This window comes from Branchiostoma belcheri, unplaced genomic scaffold, assembly GCF_001625305.1.
Source record: "Branchiostoma belcheri isolate BF01 breed outbred unplaced genomic scaffold, Haploidv18h27 scaffold103, whole genome shotgun sequence".
NCBI lineage: Eukaryota > Metazoa > Chordata > Leptocardii > Amphioxiformes > Branchiostomatidae > Branchiostoma > Branchiostoma belcheri.
In genome coordinates, this window is record NW_017802414.1 from 1142717 (window position 1) to 1161108 (window position 18392).

Consider the following 18392-nt stretch of genomic DNA (forward strand, 5'->3'; position numbering starts at 1 on the left):
AATTAAGTGCCCGCGGCAACTTTTGATGTCACCTAGCGTCTGAACGGCTAGCCGTAGAACGGCCAAACTTGGTGACTTTTCCTAGAATATTGTTGGCAACAATTCTCTATCATTGGAATAAGATAATAATTTTTTGTGTTGCCATGGCAACGGGTTTCTGACAGGCATTTTTTGCTAAATTTAGTACTTTTTGTTTCAACAATAGAATTTTATGGGTTTTATGTCAAGTTACTCATGGTTTCTAATATTAATAACATCCCATATAATTTCATGTAAATTTTATCATTAAATATGCATAATTTATGCTAATTTGATGACGTCATTGGCCAAAATCCAAGATGGCGGACCATATCATTAGAACAGGTATATACAGGTTGTTTTCATTAAAATTTCATCAATACTTCCATTTCTTTTTCCAAAAAAGGTTTAAATGAAGGTCTTTAGTATGTTTACACTGTATTTTAGGCTTTATCATGAAAAAAAACTATTTTTGAAAATTCAAGATTGATGATCCAAGATGGCGGATATCTTAAATAGGCATGACGTCATTTTATGACGTCACCGGTGTTGCTATGGGCAACATAAGACTTAGTACACCATAATATTCTGTCATAAACACTTTTGGTACAGTTATGTTGAATACCGTTTAGTTTTCAGGGAAAAACCTATTTAGACGGTTTTGGCCAATAAAATCACATTAATGTCATATTACGTTATAACGACATAAAAATTGTAGATATGATAAATTTTCACTAGTACACCATTCTCTAAAAATTTGGTGGTCATACGACATACCGTTCGCGAGTTCTTAGGGGGGGGTCAAAAGAGCCCCCCCCCGGTCCCCCCATGTCAAAAAAAGCCCGGTCTAGGTAGGGTTAAAGGGATTTAGTTTTTCAATATTTCTCCTTTATCCATTGCATCAGTCCACTCCTCTACCAGTCGAGTCAGCTGGAGGGTTGTATTGTCAAGTGGTCGAAACCCGCTTTGGTTGTCAGTTAATATCCGGTTGACATGAGCCGTTAAACGTTTGTTAACAAGTGTCTCTAGAACTTTTGAGACTGTGCTAAGCAAGGATATGGGCCTGTAGTTGTTTGTGAGGTGGCGGTTACCAGCTTTGTGAATGGGTGTTACGTTAGCCTTTTTCCATTCTGTAGGAACTTGGCCAAGAAGGAGAGATTTGTTGTACAGACGAGTTAGAGGAACTGATATCTGGTCGGAAACTAGGCGTGATAGCCTCGGAGTGATCTTGTCATGACCACCTGACTTTCCGACTTGCAGGGTGCGCAGTTGCTGGCGTACCTCTTCCTCTGACAACTGAAGCGAGTCTAGAACAGATTCAGGAACAGCGGTAGGTTGGAACGTCGGGATTGGATCGCTTCTGCCAGGAAGGTCTGTTTGTTTGATAAAGAAATCGTTCAGAGCATTGGCCTTCGCTTCCGGGGTTTCTAGTATTACCGAGTCGACTTGAAGGGCCGGGATGCCTGTTGAGGTATTTCCTAGTGCAGATTTGGCATAAGTGAAGAACCGTCTGGTGTTGCCGGTCTCCGCGTCGTTCACGAGATCCTCAATGTATACTGTCTCCGCCCTTCTTGTGAGATTGGTCACAAGATTTCTTTGTCTTCTGTAAGTGGCCCAGGCGTCCTCGGTGTTCAGCCGTTTTGCCCTGGAGTGCAGGCGGTGTTTTCTACGGATAGCGGCTCGGATTTGTTTATTGGAGTATATCCACGGCTTAGCTGTCCGGGTAGTCGAGATAAGCTTGTGAGGAATGTGTCGTTCGCATATGGCAATAAACATGCTGTACCAAGAGTCCCATATGTCATCCATAGAGTCGAAGATGAGATTTATATCCCAGGGGGCTGATGCGATGTCTTGATGAAGGGCCTCGATGTCAGCTTTGTCGTATAACCAAACTAGACGTTTACCGCTGTGCTGGCTTGCCTGTATGGTAAGTGCTGTGGCCGTTATTAGATGGTCGGAGTCGCCAAGAGGCGCTAGTGTACCCGTCTGGTAACACTTTGCTGGATGAGAAGTCGCTATCAGATCCAGTAGGTTCCCTCCCCGAGTCGGTTCATGAAGCACCTGTTCCAGTCCATGATTCAAGAAGAGGTTTTCAAGTTGACGCCCCGGGTTGTCAGTCGTGTTGCTGGTTAACCAGTTGCTGTTCTTAGCGTTGAAGTCTCCGAGAATGACTTTAATAGACTGTGTTTGGTTCGTGGCTAGTCGCACTTGACCTTCAAAAGAGTCGAAGAAAGTGTCATCCGCCGAAGGCGGTCGGTATGTACAGTTGATTAGAAGACTGGTGTTTGCCTTTGTAATTTCACACCATATAGATTCTAACTCATCAGTTTCCAGATCACAACGCCTTGTATTGTACAGGTAATCACTGACATAAATCATAACGCCACCTCCGCGTCTGTTTCGGTCTTTGCGGTGCGCCTGGTATCCTTCCAGTGCAATGTCGCTGTCAGCTATTTCATCGCTTAACCAAGTCTCTGTTATGCATAAAATGCCAAATTGCATGGTAGATGATAAGGATCTGAGTTCATCTATCTTAGGGAGTAAGCTCCGAGCGTTGAGGTGTGCTATTGTCAGTAAGTTTTTGGAGTTCGAATTCAGGAGAGTTTCGGACATGTCTGACGCAGGGTCAAATGTTGTATTATGGCTCAGTGTGGGATCCATTTGCATCGTCAGGTCGAGTTGAGTAGCTTGTGTTTGCACATTGTTAGTTCCTATTTGCAAGGACAGAGCGACTAGAAGCAAAAACCAAATCAATTTCAGAATGTGGTCGAACATTATGTCAGTTACTTGGCACCTTTCCTCCCCCTTTTTCCGCGAGGAGGGGGCAACTTTTGGCTTATAGGTCACTTCGCGGTTACCAGAAAGGGGGGACACTTTGCCTGTCCCCCTTTACCGTCTTGCCTGCCTCTTTCTTGATCTTTTTGTCGGGTCGCCGTGTTGTATTGGAGTCTTCCGACTCACTTGGGCTTGACTCACTTGGGCTTGACAGAGGTCGTTTGATGGCGCTCTCATCTTCTGACGAGTACTCAGAGATGTGATCGCCAGATTCATCCAGTTTGAGGTCAAGACCATCGGCCGACTGGGCGATTTCCGTATCCTCTGTATCGGACATCCACTTGCTAGCCCCCTCTTCTGGAAGAGGTGTAGACTCAGGGGTGCCCTTCAACAGCTTGGGGAGGGTCTGTGCTTCATCAGGAAGGTCTGTTGTCGTAGGTGCCGCCTTGCAGACCTTTGTTTTGGCTGGTGAGTTAGATTTCACCACCTGTTCACGTGGAGGTTTCGTCCCGGGTTTAGGGGCAGTCTGCTGCGCAGTGTCCCCAACATCTGGGAGAGCTTGGGTGAGGTACGGCAACTTGGGTAACATACCCTCCTCTTCATTGGCACCCATCGAAACCTCGTTCTCATTCCCATTCTCTTCCTCTCCTTCCAGATCTTGTTCCTCCCCACCGTCAGCCTGGGCAGGCCGAGCCGCATCCCCGGACTTGGCAGTGGAGGGGGACACAGTGGGACTTGTTTCTGCTGGGCCACTCGACTTAGTGTGTTCAGAAGTAGTGCTTGCGGCTACTGGCTTCGCCCACGACGTCCCCATGCTCAACCTGTTGGCAGTTGTTAGAGATTTGTCAACTTTTTGCATATCAGTTTCGCCAATAAATCAAAACACTAGTGTACTCTCTACATGACCCCACTGTAAAGTGAACAATATCATATATCGGTGATTTTATATCCCGATTGATGCATGCTCCAAAGTCTGTTGATTAGAGCTAGAAGCCGTGTGTAAAATGCAACAGTGTAGTATATATTAATAGACAATAGTTACATCATAAGACCCCGTTCGTTTAACGCCAAGGTGTGATTGTCCATTGTGATTGTGATTGTGCAATATGTGTAGTCAACAATATATATACGTGTAGTTTTCCTGTTTTAGTATCTGTAAATATCATGCTAGGTCTTTAGCGTTTGGTGACAGTTGCAAACGCTACTAGAACTAGAGCTATTGTGTTAAATGCAAGTTCTGAGTGTTTTGAGACTTCGGACAGGTTAGTCTGGTTAGGCACTGTTAGATTGATGTCAAGTTGTTGCCGCCTGGTTGTCCTAGCACGTTTTCTTTGTTTCGGTAACTGAACTTTCTGTATACAAGACACTTATATTGGCGTTTAGTTGTAGAACACATTAGTCAGTTATAAAAGCACTGCGTTGCTAATTGCTGTTTTTTTTTTTTTATTCCAACAAGTAATCACAAGACGTGGTGGCGACACACTCAAGTTTTTTCAACTTATATTAATGCCGCCACCAACACAGGGGACAAATACATGACAGGACAATACTCATTTACACCTGAGCTAAGTGAGGAAAGCCGTGTAAAGTGCCTTTCCCAAGGGCACAAGATCGGTGGCATGTCAGGACTCGAACCCGGGACTCAAAGTTCCGAGTCGCGCACTCTGCCACTACGCCACACGACCCCAATGCTGTTTGTTTGGTGTGTGCGTCACACCGGCCGGAACACCCGTATCGAACGTAATCGCGGCCCAGGTAGGACATAAATATAGAATACAACACGGTGTATTCCGTATCGCCCGAGGTACCAGCCCGACCGCGCGTCGGATCGCCCGACGGCCGAAGGCCGGAGGGTGATCCGATCCGCGGGAGGGCTGGGACCGAGCAAAAATTTGGTGTCCCTAATCCAAAAAAACGCAACAACATCAATTCCAACGTCCGAATTTTGCATTCGAATTTTCGGAAGCGTTGCACGCGGTTAGGGCGAAACGCGTTCGAATCTGTCTATGGAACATTTGGAAGGGCCGGGCCGTACGCGTTCAGAACCCCCGGGCTGTTCCTCCAGTTATCACACGGGCCGGAACACCCGTATCGAACGTAATCGCGGCCCAGGTAGGACATAAAGTAGGTTACAGTTACAATGCATTGATCCTAACTGTTCCGGTGCCTAGGTACAAAGCTGATGTGTAGCGCCGCTGGGTGGTTATGCAGGTTTTACAGATACCGAAGACTTCTGTGTAAAGCTTACACAAATATTAACAGTGACATTTAAACACATGATTAACCTTTGGCAATTGCCAATTTGGGTAGAGTGTTCGCCTTGCATTCGGTAGGTCGTGAGTTTGATCCTGGTCGAGTCATACCAAAGACTTTAAAATGGTACATGCATAATATGGACTGCTTAGCACTCAGCAGTTGAGAAAGGGTATGGGCGTTAAACACACACCACTACCAATGGACTAGCTATAGCTATAGCCTCCCTGCTGTAGTGATTGCACTACTTTGTACTACGAAAGGTCACTAATCACACTGCGCAATCATCGGATAACCCTGCATAAGTTATGGGACAGTGCCGAAGTCGCGCGGAGGGAGCCAAGGCCCTGTTAATGGGCATTGGTAATTTATGTGGGTGGGAAGCGTCCGAGACTATCTTCCCTGACTTCAGTCCAGAAATCTCTCTTTACCCGTACCCATGGGATGGCCCCCACCATGCTCTTCGGTGTTGCGGATGTCTTAGACGAAATGGGTGAAGTGTGATAAGGCGCGCATGCCTTAAATGGCGTTGGTTAATTAGGTCATTACGGATGACCAATGAGAGCTCAGATGGGCACTAGCCATGCTAATGGTTGAGGGAGGGCTTGAACGATAACTAACTAACATTGTGGCACGTCACACAGCTCCCATCTCCTGTCCGGATCCATGGTGTAGCACCAAACTCCGTTCTCGCCGTCCGGATTCCGGCAGTAGTTCCGCACCAGTCCGGATTCCGGATACCCCGAGGGGGTTTTTCCGTGTCCATGTGGCGTCTGGCTGTCCCAGCGCTGACAGATCCTGCCTGTCCTCGTGACGGGGACTACACCTCGGAAGGACGCTCCCCTGCCCACCTGACAGTCTTTAACTGTTGGGGAACAACAAATAAACAAGAATGAAATCACATCGCGAAGGTCAACAGATTGCCCGAAATGTAATGTAATCATCGCGAGTTCGAGGTCTTATCAAGACCTACTGGTGCCCATCTACATACATACATACATACACACACAACACACACACACACACACACACACACACACACACACACACATGCATGCACGCATACATACAGACAGTATCTATATATATCCGGTATAATCGTCCTTATAATACACCAGGTTCGCGGGCACGCGGCGTGGCGGCAGCTGGCTACATTACACCGATCAACTTGTTCCACCAAACCCTTGAACATCTAACTGTAAACATTGTTTAAGACTATCTAATGATATCTAAAACTTGACCTTCTTTACAAAGGTAAAAACAAACTTGTAAAAACAAAAGTGGGGTCGTGTGGCGCAACGGCAGCGTGCACGACTCGGAGCCAACAGGTCCCGGGTTCGAGTCCTGACATGCCACCGATCTTGTGCCCTTGGGTAAGGCACTTAACACGACTTTCCCCACTAGACTCAAGTGACAATGAGTAATGTCTGTCCAGTATTCGTTTCTATGTGTGGGTCACAACACCAGCAAAAAAATGCCCCTGTCCCGCGTGTATTGCACTGTTGTAATTTCAATAAAATCAGAATCAAATCAAATCAAAAACTTACTGCTGCAGTGAGGGCCGGAGTAGCCCACGGGACAGATGCAGAGAGGGGCGCACGGCGGTCTCTCTCCCCCCCAACTGCTCAGGACCTTCCGCGTGCACACTCCTCCGTTCTGACACGGGTTGTACCCGGGACATTCGTACCACCACGCCTACAGGGGATTTAGAATCTTTCAATAAGAATGACAAAATGCAAAACAGTGGGGTCGTGTGGCGCAGTCGGTAGCGCGTTCGGCTCACACCCGAGAGGTTGCGGGTTCGAATCCTGCCCATGTCACCGATCTTGTGCCCTTGGGAAAGGCACTTTACACGACTTTCCTCACTTCACTCAGGTGTAAATGAGTACCTAGCTTCGGTTAGGGACGTCCCTCGGATAGGACGTTAAATGGAGGTCCCGTGTTTGGGAGAGCCACACCCCACGCACGTATAAGAACCCACCGCACTTATCGAAAAGAGTAGGGGACCTTCCCGGTGTGAGTGGTTCAAACATTACAGTCTGGTCTCAGGTTTGACATCTTGTAAAGGTGATAGTCACCTGTTATGTCAATCCTTCCACAAATGTGGTAAATCGTCATAGATAGATAGATAGATAGATAAAACCTACCACATTTTAAAACCCTTGTCCTGCGGAGCACAACACGTTTTGTTCTGCACATACAGTACCATCTAATGTTATATTTAGGAGGGTGTGTGATAAAGGTACAATGAAGTAGTGGGCATCGGGCAATTTTACGTTTCAATTTCCACCTAAATATTGAAATACAAATTGAAATATAAATAAATTGCGATTTTAAGAGAAAAATTGTGCAAAATTGAAATACAAATATGTTCTGATTTTTAAGGGAAAATTGCTATAGAGCTAATATAGTTATATATCTCCCTATCTATATGGTTATATATACTAGTAGCTATGTGCATTTTTCTGTTTCAACTTTATCAATATGTTCCCTTTGTTAACTGATCTATTGATGCTTTATTCACAAAAAATTGTTCCAAAGAGACAAAAAATTCTGTTATAATTCAGATTTGTGCAAAGACAAAGCATACTATTCACCTAATCTCCAAGCAGATCTCTTTCGGTTGCAAGGCAGTATCTATTAGCCAGAGGAGGTTGTACGTCCACCTTCGGTGGCTAATGGACACTCCTCTAGCCAATAGATACTTCCTTGCCACCGTATGATCTGCTTGGAGATTCTATCCTGGCATTCATTTAAATGCGAAGCTAAGTGACAATGACTGTGCTCGAGTTGAAATTAGTTTATATAGCCATACTAATTGTATTAACCGTAAATTCTATCATTGTTCTCCCGCCGTGAAAAAGACTTTGTTCATGACTTACTGCTCCCAGTTGTTTGGAGTCCAGTTATGGAACTCTGTTCATGCGAGTGTACTAGCTAAGTGTCGTGTTGCATACAATAATTGTTTCCGTATTATCCTTAAGTTGCCCAGAGGTTTTAGTGCTAGTTCAATGTTTATACACCTCTCTACCGCCACTTTTGATGCCAGACGCAGGAAATTGTGTCAATCCTTCGTCAATAGACTTTACACCACCAACAACAGTATAGTATACGGTCTATTGAGGTCAGCTTGTCAGTTCAGAAATAAGTATTTTAAAAATGTGTATAAACTGTTGTACGTTTAATGTTTCTGTGGTTTTATGTTTGTACTATGGGGATAACTTGAAATAAAGTCATTCATTCTTTCAATACCCACCCTCATCATGTAGAACGAATGGCGATCGTAGTAGTCCCACCCGCGGTCCTGTCCGGTTGTGAAGGAAAAGCTGACCAGTCCTTGGATGTAGGTCAGGTCGTTCAGCTCACAGACGCCTTCATCCTCGTAATAATTGTAGGACTGGCAGTCTCTGGTTAGGTAGCAGAGCTGAGAGCACTGCAGGTGATGGTCTACCTTAAAAAAAATAATTACAATTTGAAGACTTGTACTACAGCCCCTTAATCAAATAACCTAAAGCAATAGTTGTAGACTGAGTTTTGTGTCATAATGGATCCTCAAAATACATGACTTTTGCACTATGACTTGTTTGCAAATTTGGTCCCCTTTACCTAGAACCTGAGATGAATAGAGTCAAACTTGTATAAGAAGACCACCTGGGGACCCAAGGAATCTGGTCTTCTTAGACAAGTGGTCCTCTTATCCAAAAAGCAGCCAGGTGACACAAGAAAACAAAGACACCAATTTCGAAATTCATGTCCTTTAATTATACTATTTATAGATAAGAAATAATTATTAGCAAGGATTTTCGATACTAACCATCACATTTGAACAAGATTTTAAATGATAACCATCTATTATTTCATATACATGTACATTGTAAGTAAGTATGTACATTGTTACCAATGTATCGTTACAGCTTTACAACCTTTTTTAAACGTAGCCCATCGTCACCACGTAACTAAGGCTACATATCAACGGGACCGGTGGGAACGGGGTCCCTATTTTAGGGTCTATGGCCACATATATACGTCCGACAATCGCAAACTAGGGATATTCTCGGGATGATCAGTATTTGTGTCCTGGAATTCGAAGATTCCGCTGTTTTTGTTACAAAAAAGGCTGCTTTGTAGAGCCCTGTCGGTAGTTAGTTCCATGAAAGCCTGCCTGAAAATATGTCATGGCTGACCCTTACCTCTTCCCTCATGACCCCGATGAAAAGCGACCTGCAGGCCGATTTGAGCGTCTCATGAATAAATAATTTCTTGTTCCGACGAAGCAAAAATAAATTTACGGCTTCAAACCCGTAGGAAGACCTACGACGAATGTTATTCAGAAATTTCAAAATGACTATGCTAAAGATAAGATTGACTCACTAAGAGTAAGTACTATATTTGGCCCCACAAGAGAAGTAAGGTTTAGGAAACGCCGCTCGGGAACGATTCCTTATGCCCCCGTCACATTGTCGACGAGCTTCGGCCGTATTTGTCGATCGCCGAAAGGTCGGCCGATTTTGAGATCGACCGACGATCGCGCGTATTTCTGGGTCGAAAATCGTTGCTGTCACATTGGGCGAGGCTCGGACGATCGCTTGGGAATACATCTATGATAATGAAGTCCCTATGACATGGCACGCAGATAAAGGAGGGCCATTGTATCCACCTTAAAATAATAATTTTTATGTTTGACCTGTCGTAATATTTTTTTAACAAAGTAATGGAGCTGACTGGCAGAACAAAATAGAAATATAGACAGGAATTCTGTGAAAGATCCAACTCAAATACTACCACAAGAGCCACGAAATTTCCGTATTAGCCTCGTTCTAAAACTTCTGTCTAACTTGAAATGCCTGTATACTTCTGTCTAAAACAGTCTGAATCATCCGGTAAACAAGTTTATTAGCCATTCAATGGCAACAAACAAGTCAACCTCACTCCAGAACGAACAAGTGTAAAAGTCAATTTGTTATACAATCTTCTGAAATACACACACCTCCCAAATGGACAAGAGTAAATGATTTCATGTGCGTTCAATCAGTTGAGTTCAAAAGGTAGGCATTTGGCCTTATATACTAGTAGTTAAAACCTTATAATCGTTTTACAGTGTTTTTGTTCATTAACGAATGTTGATTTAACAAAAGTACAAAAAGGACGACTTTATCTATTTTATCCTTTCTCGTAAACATAACGTTAACAATCAGTGGAGACGTTGCTCCTGTAAACTTTACACATTACTTAGTATACTGTCAATGCAACCTCAAATAAATATCACAGGTGCTGAATAAATAATGACTTCACAGTCGCTGATGTTAAGAACACGTTTCGCGTGTCAGCAAGCTTCGGCCGACTCCAAAAAATCGCTGGCGATCTCGAAAATTCGCGCGATGCTCGGCGGAACATCGGCCGTACTACGGCCGTAAATGTCGCTTAGAGCTCGCCAACTAGTCGGCGATCGATTTACGCGCAATGTGACGGGGGCATTACCACATCACCGTTTGCTATCAAATAACATTTCTCTACTTCTACGTAAACCTTACCTGGTAACGTGCGATGAGATGCTGTGTCAGTCTGGTGTTCTTCACGCTTGGACTGTTCATGTTCGTCTCCAGTCTTTGCAGAATCTCCTCCTCCGTGAGATAACACAGACACAGACGCTAGAACCACGTAAAGAACCAGCGCCATCATTGATGACACGTTCTGAAACGAGCGTCAGTCCTAGAGCTATGCGTTACCTCAATGTTTTTTCTCTAGGGCGCAAGATCATGAGATTTGTTGCTAACGTACAAACAGTCTTTGTGGTTCTTTGGTAATCTCCAAGCAGCTCCTTTTCTGGTTGCAGGACAGTATCAAATACATCTGAAATGCCGTAGCTCACCCGACTTGCGTGATACGTGTATAATGGTTACTAGTATAAATGACCAGATGGGACGTTAAGCTGAGGTCCACCGTTCTTTGTACTTTTTGTAAAGACGTTGCAATGACTGTCATTTGTAAAAAGTGTGGATGAGTAGCTTTAAAGAAAGCTAGTACTGAATCGAGACATTGTACTTGTATTTCCTTCCATGTACAATACTTTGCACATAGAATTCACATAAAAAATGACATTCTTCGTGGTTTACCTTCCAAGGTCGCCATACGAAATTGGAATGATCTCATATGCAAACACATGCTTTACAAACTATATTCATTTGAAATTGTATGCTTTAAAAACTCTATTCTTATACAGTGTATATATAGGCACTGGGAGTTTGTTTAGGCTGAGTGATCATATTGTTAACCAGCTATCCGACACCGTGAATTCACTCTTCAAACGCCTGTGTATTATTGTGTCTTTGATATTATGGAAAAACAAAGTATGGGCCTAAAAGACCAACTTATCCGCTATTCTAGAATAGCTTTGAAATTTTCAAGAAGTTCGTTTAAAGGACCTGGGCAACCCTAAAACAATACAGTGTTCGGGGCCATTTTAACCTACTTCTAAGGACAACCACGTGACAACCAAAGAAGTGCCCAAAGTTTGCAACCATGCAATTTATAGCACATATGATTATGTATCTATGATTCAAATTTGAAGCAAAAAAAATTACCATCTTTGGACTTACAGCACTTCGAAGTTGGGCAGAAATAACGCTTTTTCAGAAGCCTCAAACACTGTATTGTGTTAGGGTTGCCCAGGTCCTTTAACCCTCAACAGTACACCTTCCCGGACTGATTAATCTGTACACCTGGGGTCCGCGCGGACCCCAGAACAGTTTTTTGCTAATTTTTAGAAATTATCAACATGCTACCAGCTCAATTGTTTTGCAAACTAATGTGGGAACCACTGTGTCCACATTACATACAAAAATCATACATTTTGAACTTTTTCTATTTTTGGGTGAAGAAAAGAAGACAAGAAGAAATACCCGCTTTTTAAACCCATTTCAGACTGAAGGGGCTTTTGAGGCCCAACTTTGATCTCAGATAGCGGCTAAACGGCTTGCGCTAGAAGTATCAAATTTGGAGACCTTTCCTAAAATGTCTCTAGCAAAAAGTTCATATTAGTTTAATACTAGTAAGTTGATGTTTTTTTGTGTTGCCATGGCAACGGGTTTCTAGCAGGCAGTTTTTTTGAAAATAGAAGTAATTTTGGTTTAAACATAAAAATTTTCTGAGTTTTATATTAAATTACACTTCTTTTCCGACATTAATAACATCTTACATAATTGAACATAAGTTAAATCATTTAATATGCATAGAATATGCTAATTTGATGACGTCATTGGTCAAAATCCAATATGGCGGACTATATTATTATTAGCTCTGACGTCATATGACGTCATAATTACACCAAAGTTATTAAAATCTAATTCTATTACTACACAATTCTCTGAAAACTTGGTAGACATACGATGAGTGCATAAAAACATATAAAAACGGAAATAAGGTAATGTATAAGAACGCCAGTGTATCCATTATGATCGAAAGCCGGCTGGGGTCCGCGCGGACCCCAAAAGAAAATCAGATATAATTTTTTTTATAAATGGTAGAAACGGAGTTTTCTGCACTGTATTGAGAGACAACTTTGTGGGTGACAATTACCTAAAATTTCAGAAACAAATCTTCAGAAACAAAAAAGATATTACAGAATATATAGTGCTGGGGTCCACGCGGACCCCAGGTGTTCTGTTTAGGGTTAAACGAACTTCTTGAAAATTTCAAAGCTATTCTAGAATAGCGGATAAGTTGGTCTTTTAGGCCCATACTTTGTTTTTCCATAATATCAAAGCACTTGCTCGTAATCGTGCCTTAAACTATGCCAAATTTCATGTTTTTCACATGTCTAAATCAGGGAAAATGGCCCCGAAACTTGTTTGGCCCGTTACCATGGCAACGATCGGTGCTGACCGGAAAGAAAGCTATTTTGAGGGGTTGTGGGGCAAGTACTATCACTGTGCAAAGTTTGAGCCAAATCGATTTTTTGACCCCTGCCACCATTGTTTGATCCTTACAGACATTCGCTCTTAAGTCTATATTCGATGCATTTTAGCCTTTATCCAGGAAAAAAACTATTTTCAAAATTCGAGTTTTATAATCCAAGATGGCGGATAGCTTAAATATGCATGACGTCATTTCATGACGTCACTGGTGTTGCTATGGGCAACATAAGTCTTAGTACACCCTAATATTCCATTACGAACATTTTTTGTTAAAGTCACGTTGTATGCCATTGAGTTTTTAGGGAATAACCTATATATACGGTTTTGGCCAATATAAAATCACATTAATGACGTCATAATGACTTAATTTTACGTCATAACGACATCAAAATTATTGTAATGATACATTTTTACTAGTACACCATCCTCTAAAAATTTGGTGGTCATACGATATACCGTTCGCGAGTTCTGAGGGGGGGGGGCGAATGAGGATAGTTTAGGCTAGGTTTTCACGTCACATGGTAACGGTTCTGTCATCAACATAGATGTACAAAAAATATTGTCCTTTTCATCAGACTACTAGTATGGCCATATACCAGTGACGTGTTATATGACGGGAACGTTACATGCATAAACAGTCTATCAATTTATCATGCAATTATCTGGGGATTTGTATACGATATCTATGACTAAATTGAACAAGGAATAAGGTAGCTGGAATGTGCCAAGGATGGCAGGATGATGTCGGATATGATAATGATGATGACAGGAATGATAAATGTTGCACTGCAGTTACAACAAGATGCATGCATATAGCTCTCGAGGTTGACCCATTTACTGACATTGTCGTCAACTTTTCGTAACAAATAGAACTTCACTTAGTGTTCTCTCAAAATCTAAGGCCCGTCACTTTTAAGAATTTTAGGACGGAGTGCGTCTACAATGTTTGCAGATAAATAGGATGAACCCAAGAACACCTGGTCGTTGAAGGGACTGCTAGCCATGTTAGAGTTTGGAAAATGCACTATGCATGAAGCCACACTATTCACAAATCGCACGACACTACAACTTTAATCATGAATGAAGGAAATGTTTCAAGCCATAGTTTGAAGGCTATGGTGTAACATTTACCCCACTTGACAAATAAACTTCCTTGTGGCGGAACACGACCTATCGTTCCACTTGTTCCTGATGGAAGCGTCATGGTGATTATCGGAACGATACTCTCCACAGTCTTCGTTGTCCCAATTGTCAGGTTGTCTCGGAGCCCACTGCCTGAAAATTCCCAGAACAGTACCATCCTCCCACACCCAACGTCCTTCCTGACGGCTGTCGGTCAGTCCGAAGAAAAAGGCAGCGTTTGGATCGACGGCATTTTTCAGGTTGATGAGGAAGGTGTTGGTGACGGCATCGCGGGGCATGGCGAGAGTTCCGCCGTCAGATGTACAGGCTGCTCTAGCACTGTTGTAGTTACTCCACTGGTCGTATGCCTTGTAGCAGGACCGGCTGTGCTGGTGAGATTCGTACCCGCTGGGACAAGCTATATCGGAAGAGGATGGTTTAGGCTAGGTTTTTCACCTCACATTGTAACAGTTCTGTCATCAACATAGATGTACAAACACGATTGTCCTTTTCATCAGACTACTAGTATGGCAATATACAAATGACGTGTTATATGACGGGAACGTTCATGCATAAACAGTCTATCAATTTATCATGCAATTATCTGGGAATCTGTATCAGGTGCCTTTGACTGCAAAGAATGAGGAATATGGTAGCTGGAATGCGCCAAGGATGGCAGGATGATATGAGGATAATGATGATGAAGAGAATGATAAATGGTGCACTGCAGTTACAAGATGCATGCATATAGCTCTCAAGGTCAAAACAATTTCTGGCATTGCCATCAACTTTTCGTTACAAATAGAACTTAGTTCATTACATCAGCATGAAATTTCACCTGAGTTGTTAAATTACATTATGACAAATTTAAACTGTTCTCCAACTCATAAATTTTACTCGTCGGAATTTTCGACTGAATCACTCAGTTTTCTTCAGCTATCTGACCCAAATGCTTTGGACACGTGATTTTTTCAACGTGTGACGTCAGCAGAGGGTCAAAGGTTGTCACACAGTAAACTTGGAGGGGGTTAGAATCTTCCGAGTTGGATTCCGAACAGGATTACTTCAAGAGAGGAATAAAAGAGGCCATATATATACATCAGGGCACATCAACCTTCGCTCAACCGGGACGGGGAGTGATATCAACTTCTGACAACCTTTGACACGGATGGTCGTTCCACATGTTCCTATTGGTATCCCCGTAACTTCCGGGATAATATTCTGCGCAGTCCTCGTTATAAAATATTAAGTTGTTAGGTTCTCCTGGATTCCACGAACTGAAACCTCCAAGTGCAACGCCATCCTCCCACACCCAAAGTCCTTCCTGACGGATGTCAGTCATTCCAAAACGGAAGAAAGCGCAGTTATCGACGGCATTCTTCAGGTTAAATAGAAACGAGTTGGTGACGGCATCGCGGGGCATGGCGAGGGTTCCGCCGTCAGAAGTACAGATCACTTTAGCATCGTTGTAGTTTCTCTCTTGGCCGCACGCTTTGTAGCACAGTCGACTAGGCGGATGGTATTCGTACCCGCTGGGACAGCCAAGGTTTTCACGTCACATGGCAACGGTTCTGTCACCAGCATAGATATACATATTAGTAAACTCTGCTCTGCTGAACTTCACTCCCTTGTACCCCCACTCCGAACATTCTCTGCAAGAACACGCCCTGCCACCTTAACAGCAGAAAATCACCCTTTCTTTCTCAATACTCCATCACTCAAGAGAAAATTTCATGCCGACAGTTTCTTCCCCAGAACCACTTTACTGTGGAACAAGCTTCCCCGTGAATGTTTCCCCACTAGGTACGACCTCCAACGGTTTATATTAAATCTAGGGTGAACAAATATCTGACCACACAGTCATCGCTGTAACCCATGCCAAAACATGCAAGTGGCTCTCACGAGCCTTGTTTTGAGGTGAAAACTGAAGTAAATAAAAAAAAAAAACAAATGTCATTTTAATGATACTATGATCCAGGACATATGACAATAACGTGTTACATGACGGGAACGTCACATGCATAAATATTTCACCAATTTATTATGCAATCATCTGGGGATTTTGTGTAAGGTATCTATATAGAATGAATATATATATCTATATAGTATGAATAGAATAAGGAATAAGGTACATGTAGCTGGAATGCACCAAGGATGGCAGGATAATAATGATAGAAGATGCATTGTTTTGTAACAAATAGAACTGGCTACAGTACGTGATTTTCAAAATCTATCCCCAGTCCATTTCACACCAAATTCTAGGACGGATTGCGTCTACAATGGTATGCCGTTCATAGAATGATCCCGAAAACACGTGGTCGTTGACGGGGTTGCTAGCCATATTGGAGTTTGTTGAGTGCACTGGGCATGAAGCCACACTCCTTACTCGGCATTTCAACTTAAAGCATGACTATGAAAAAACATTTGACGCCATCGTTTTAAGACTAACATGCTAAATTGGCGGGATCTGACAAATGAACTTGTTAGAGGGATAGTAGGAACACGAAATATCATTCCACTTGTTCCTCCAGGAAGCGTCATAATTCATGGAAAGATACTCCACACAGTCCCAGCTACTAGGCTGTCCCGGAGCCCACCACCTGAAATCTCCAAGAGCAGAACCATCCTCCCACACCCAACGTCCTTCCTGGCGGATGTCAGTCAGTCCGAAAATAAAGGCAGCGTTTGGATCGACGGCATTTTTCAGGTTGATGAGGAAGGTGTTGGTGACGGCATCGCGGGGCATGGCGAGGGTTCCGCCGTCAGAAGAACAGGTTGCTCTAGCACTGTTGTAGTTGCCCCAATGGTCGTATGCCTTGTAGCAGGATCGGCTGTGCTGGTGAGATTCGTACCCGCCAGGACAAGCCATATCGGGAGAGGATGTTCATATGGTAACCCTTTATAGGTTTTTTTCATTTCACATGGTAGCTTTTGTCACCAACATAGACATATGTCACAGTAGAGATGCAATTCCAGTAGAGTTGGCATCTCTACTAGTAGAGATGGGAATCGTATTTATACGATTCTAGCAGGGCACAGTCATATTAGTTACCTAATTCTAGCAGGGCACAGTCATACTAGTTACCTAATTCTAGCAGGGCACAGTCATATTAGTTACCTAATTCTAGCAGGGCACAGTCAATTGGCATCTCTACTAGTAGAGATGGGAATCGTATTTATACGATTCTAGCAGGGCACAGTCATATTAGTTACCTAAAAATGTTTTGGAAAATAGACTGAATATTTTCACACCTCAATCATTACCCAACATCACTCAATAGCTGTTTGTACATGCCACTGAAAAACAGAGACATTTGCATCAGGCCATTATGAGTTAGAGACTCAATGTGATAAACAGTTTTTTCCAGTTAGTTAGTGACTGGGTATATAAGAGCTAATCAGTCATACCAAGCCAGTTCAAAAAATGATGTCAAAGTGAACAGAAGATATGACAGATGATGAGCAGCAGAAAGCAGAATTCTACAGACTGATTGAAGAACAAATCAGCGGCCTTGATCAGAAGAGGATTGCCAGCTACTACATCACACAAGAAAGATACGACAAGGTTCTACAGGCACTACAACTCGACAAAGGGGTAAAGTGCCAAGATGGGAGCTACTTCAAGTTCTGGGCTACCAAGAACTTCAAGTTTCACGAAATCGGCTCCAAGAAGATTCTCTACTGCAAGAAATCATCCTGTCCTGTTGTTCCCAAGGAAGACATCTTTGACACAATAAAACGGCGAGTTGTTTAATCTTCACTCCATGTGATATAAGATTGAAATATATTGTTTTTTTTTTTCAACATATAAGGGGGGGTGATGCCGTTACTTTTATGGTAGTTGTATTTATGAGGAAAAATGAGCTCTTCCGTTCTTAGGAATCTTCTCAGCGTTACTCTTTTGTCATATATCACATATATTTTGCTGTGTTAAGTCCAAACATGAATCCCAGGTCATGGTATAAAAGTGAAATCATCTGTAATTTGGTATGAGGGATATCTTTTGCACAAGAGATGGGGGTAACTTGGAAGGGCCCATTTTTGCCATGGGGTGTTGTTTAAAGATTCCATTGATTAGTTAATCAATCAATTAATGGTAGATGATAGCTCTTGCACTGAGAAAGAAGTGATGTGGTTTTGGGCCCCTAAGGAGCTTGTAAGGAGGTTGGAACAGCAGGGGCATTTGTTAAAATATTTCCTCACCACTCTTCAGATAAAAACAACTTTTGGGGGCAAAACTTTCTTTGGTTTTTTGCAAGCTTGCATGCATGCACGTCACGACAGTGTCACGACATACTTGGGTGACCCTAT

At 42.9% G+C, this 18392-nt stretch overlaps 3 protein-coding genes across 3 annotated transcripts; 1 reads left to right on the plus strand and 2 right to left on the minus strand.

The window, feature by feature from the left end:
• Positions 1-5666: 5666 nt before the first annotated feature.
• LOC109475377 (plasminogen-like) lies at positions 5667-13963 on the minus strand. The gene is made up of 5 exons (XM_019775989.1): positions 13937-13963; positions 10578-10694; positions 8303-8497; positions 6594-6741; positions 5667-5911 (listed from the first exon to the last, which is right to left on the minus strand). Exons 1-5 carry the CDS (start codon positions 13961-13963, stop codon positions 5667-5669), a joined length of 732 nt encoding a protein of 243 aa, XP_019631548.1.
• A 123-nt stretch (positions 13964-14086) lies between these two features.
• LOC109475386 (lectin BRA-3-like) lies at positions 14087-16950 on the minus strand. Its single transcript, XM_019775998.1, has 2 exons — positions 16722-16950; positions 14087-14499 (listed from the first exon to the last, which is right to left on the minus strand). The coding sequence occupies exons 1-2, from the start codon at positions 16948-16950 to the stop codon at positions 14087-14089; spliced, it is 642 nt and encodes a 213-aa protein (XP_019631557.1).
• A 579-nt stretch (positions 16951-17529) lies between these two features.
• LOC109475397 lies at positions 17530-17835 on the plus strand. The gene has a single exon (XM_019776005.1). It carries the CDS (start codon positions 17530-17532, stop codon positions 17833-17835), a length of 306 nt encoding a protein of 101 aa, XP_019631564.1.
• Positions 17836-18392: the final 557 nt, after the last annotated feature.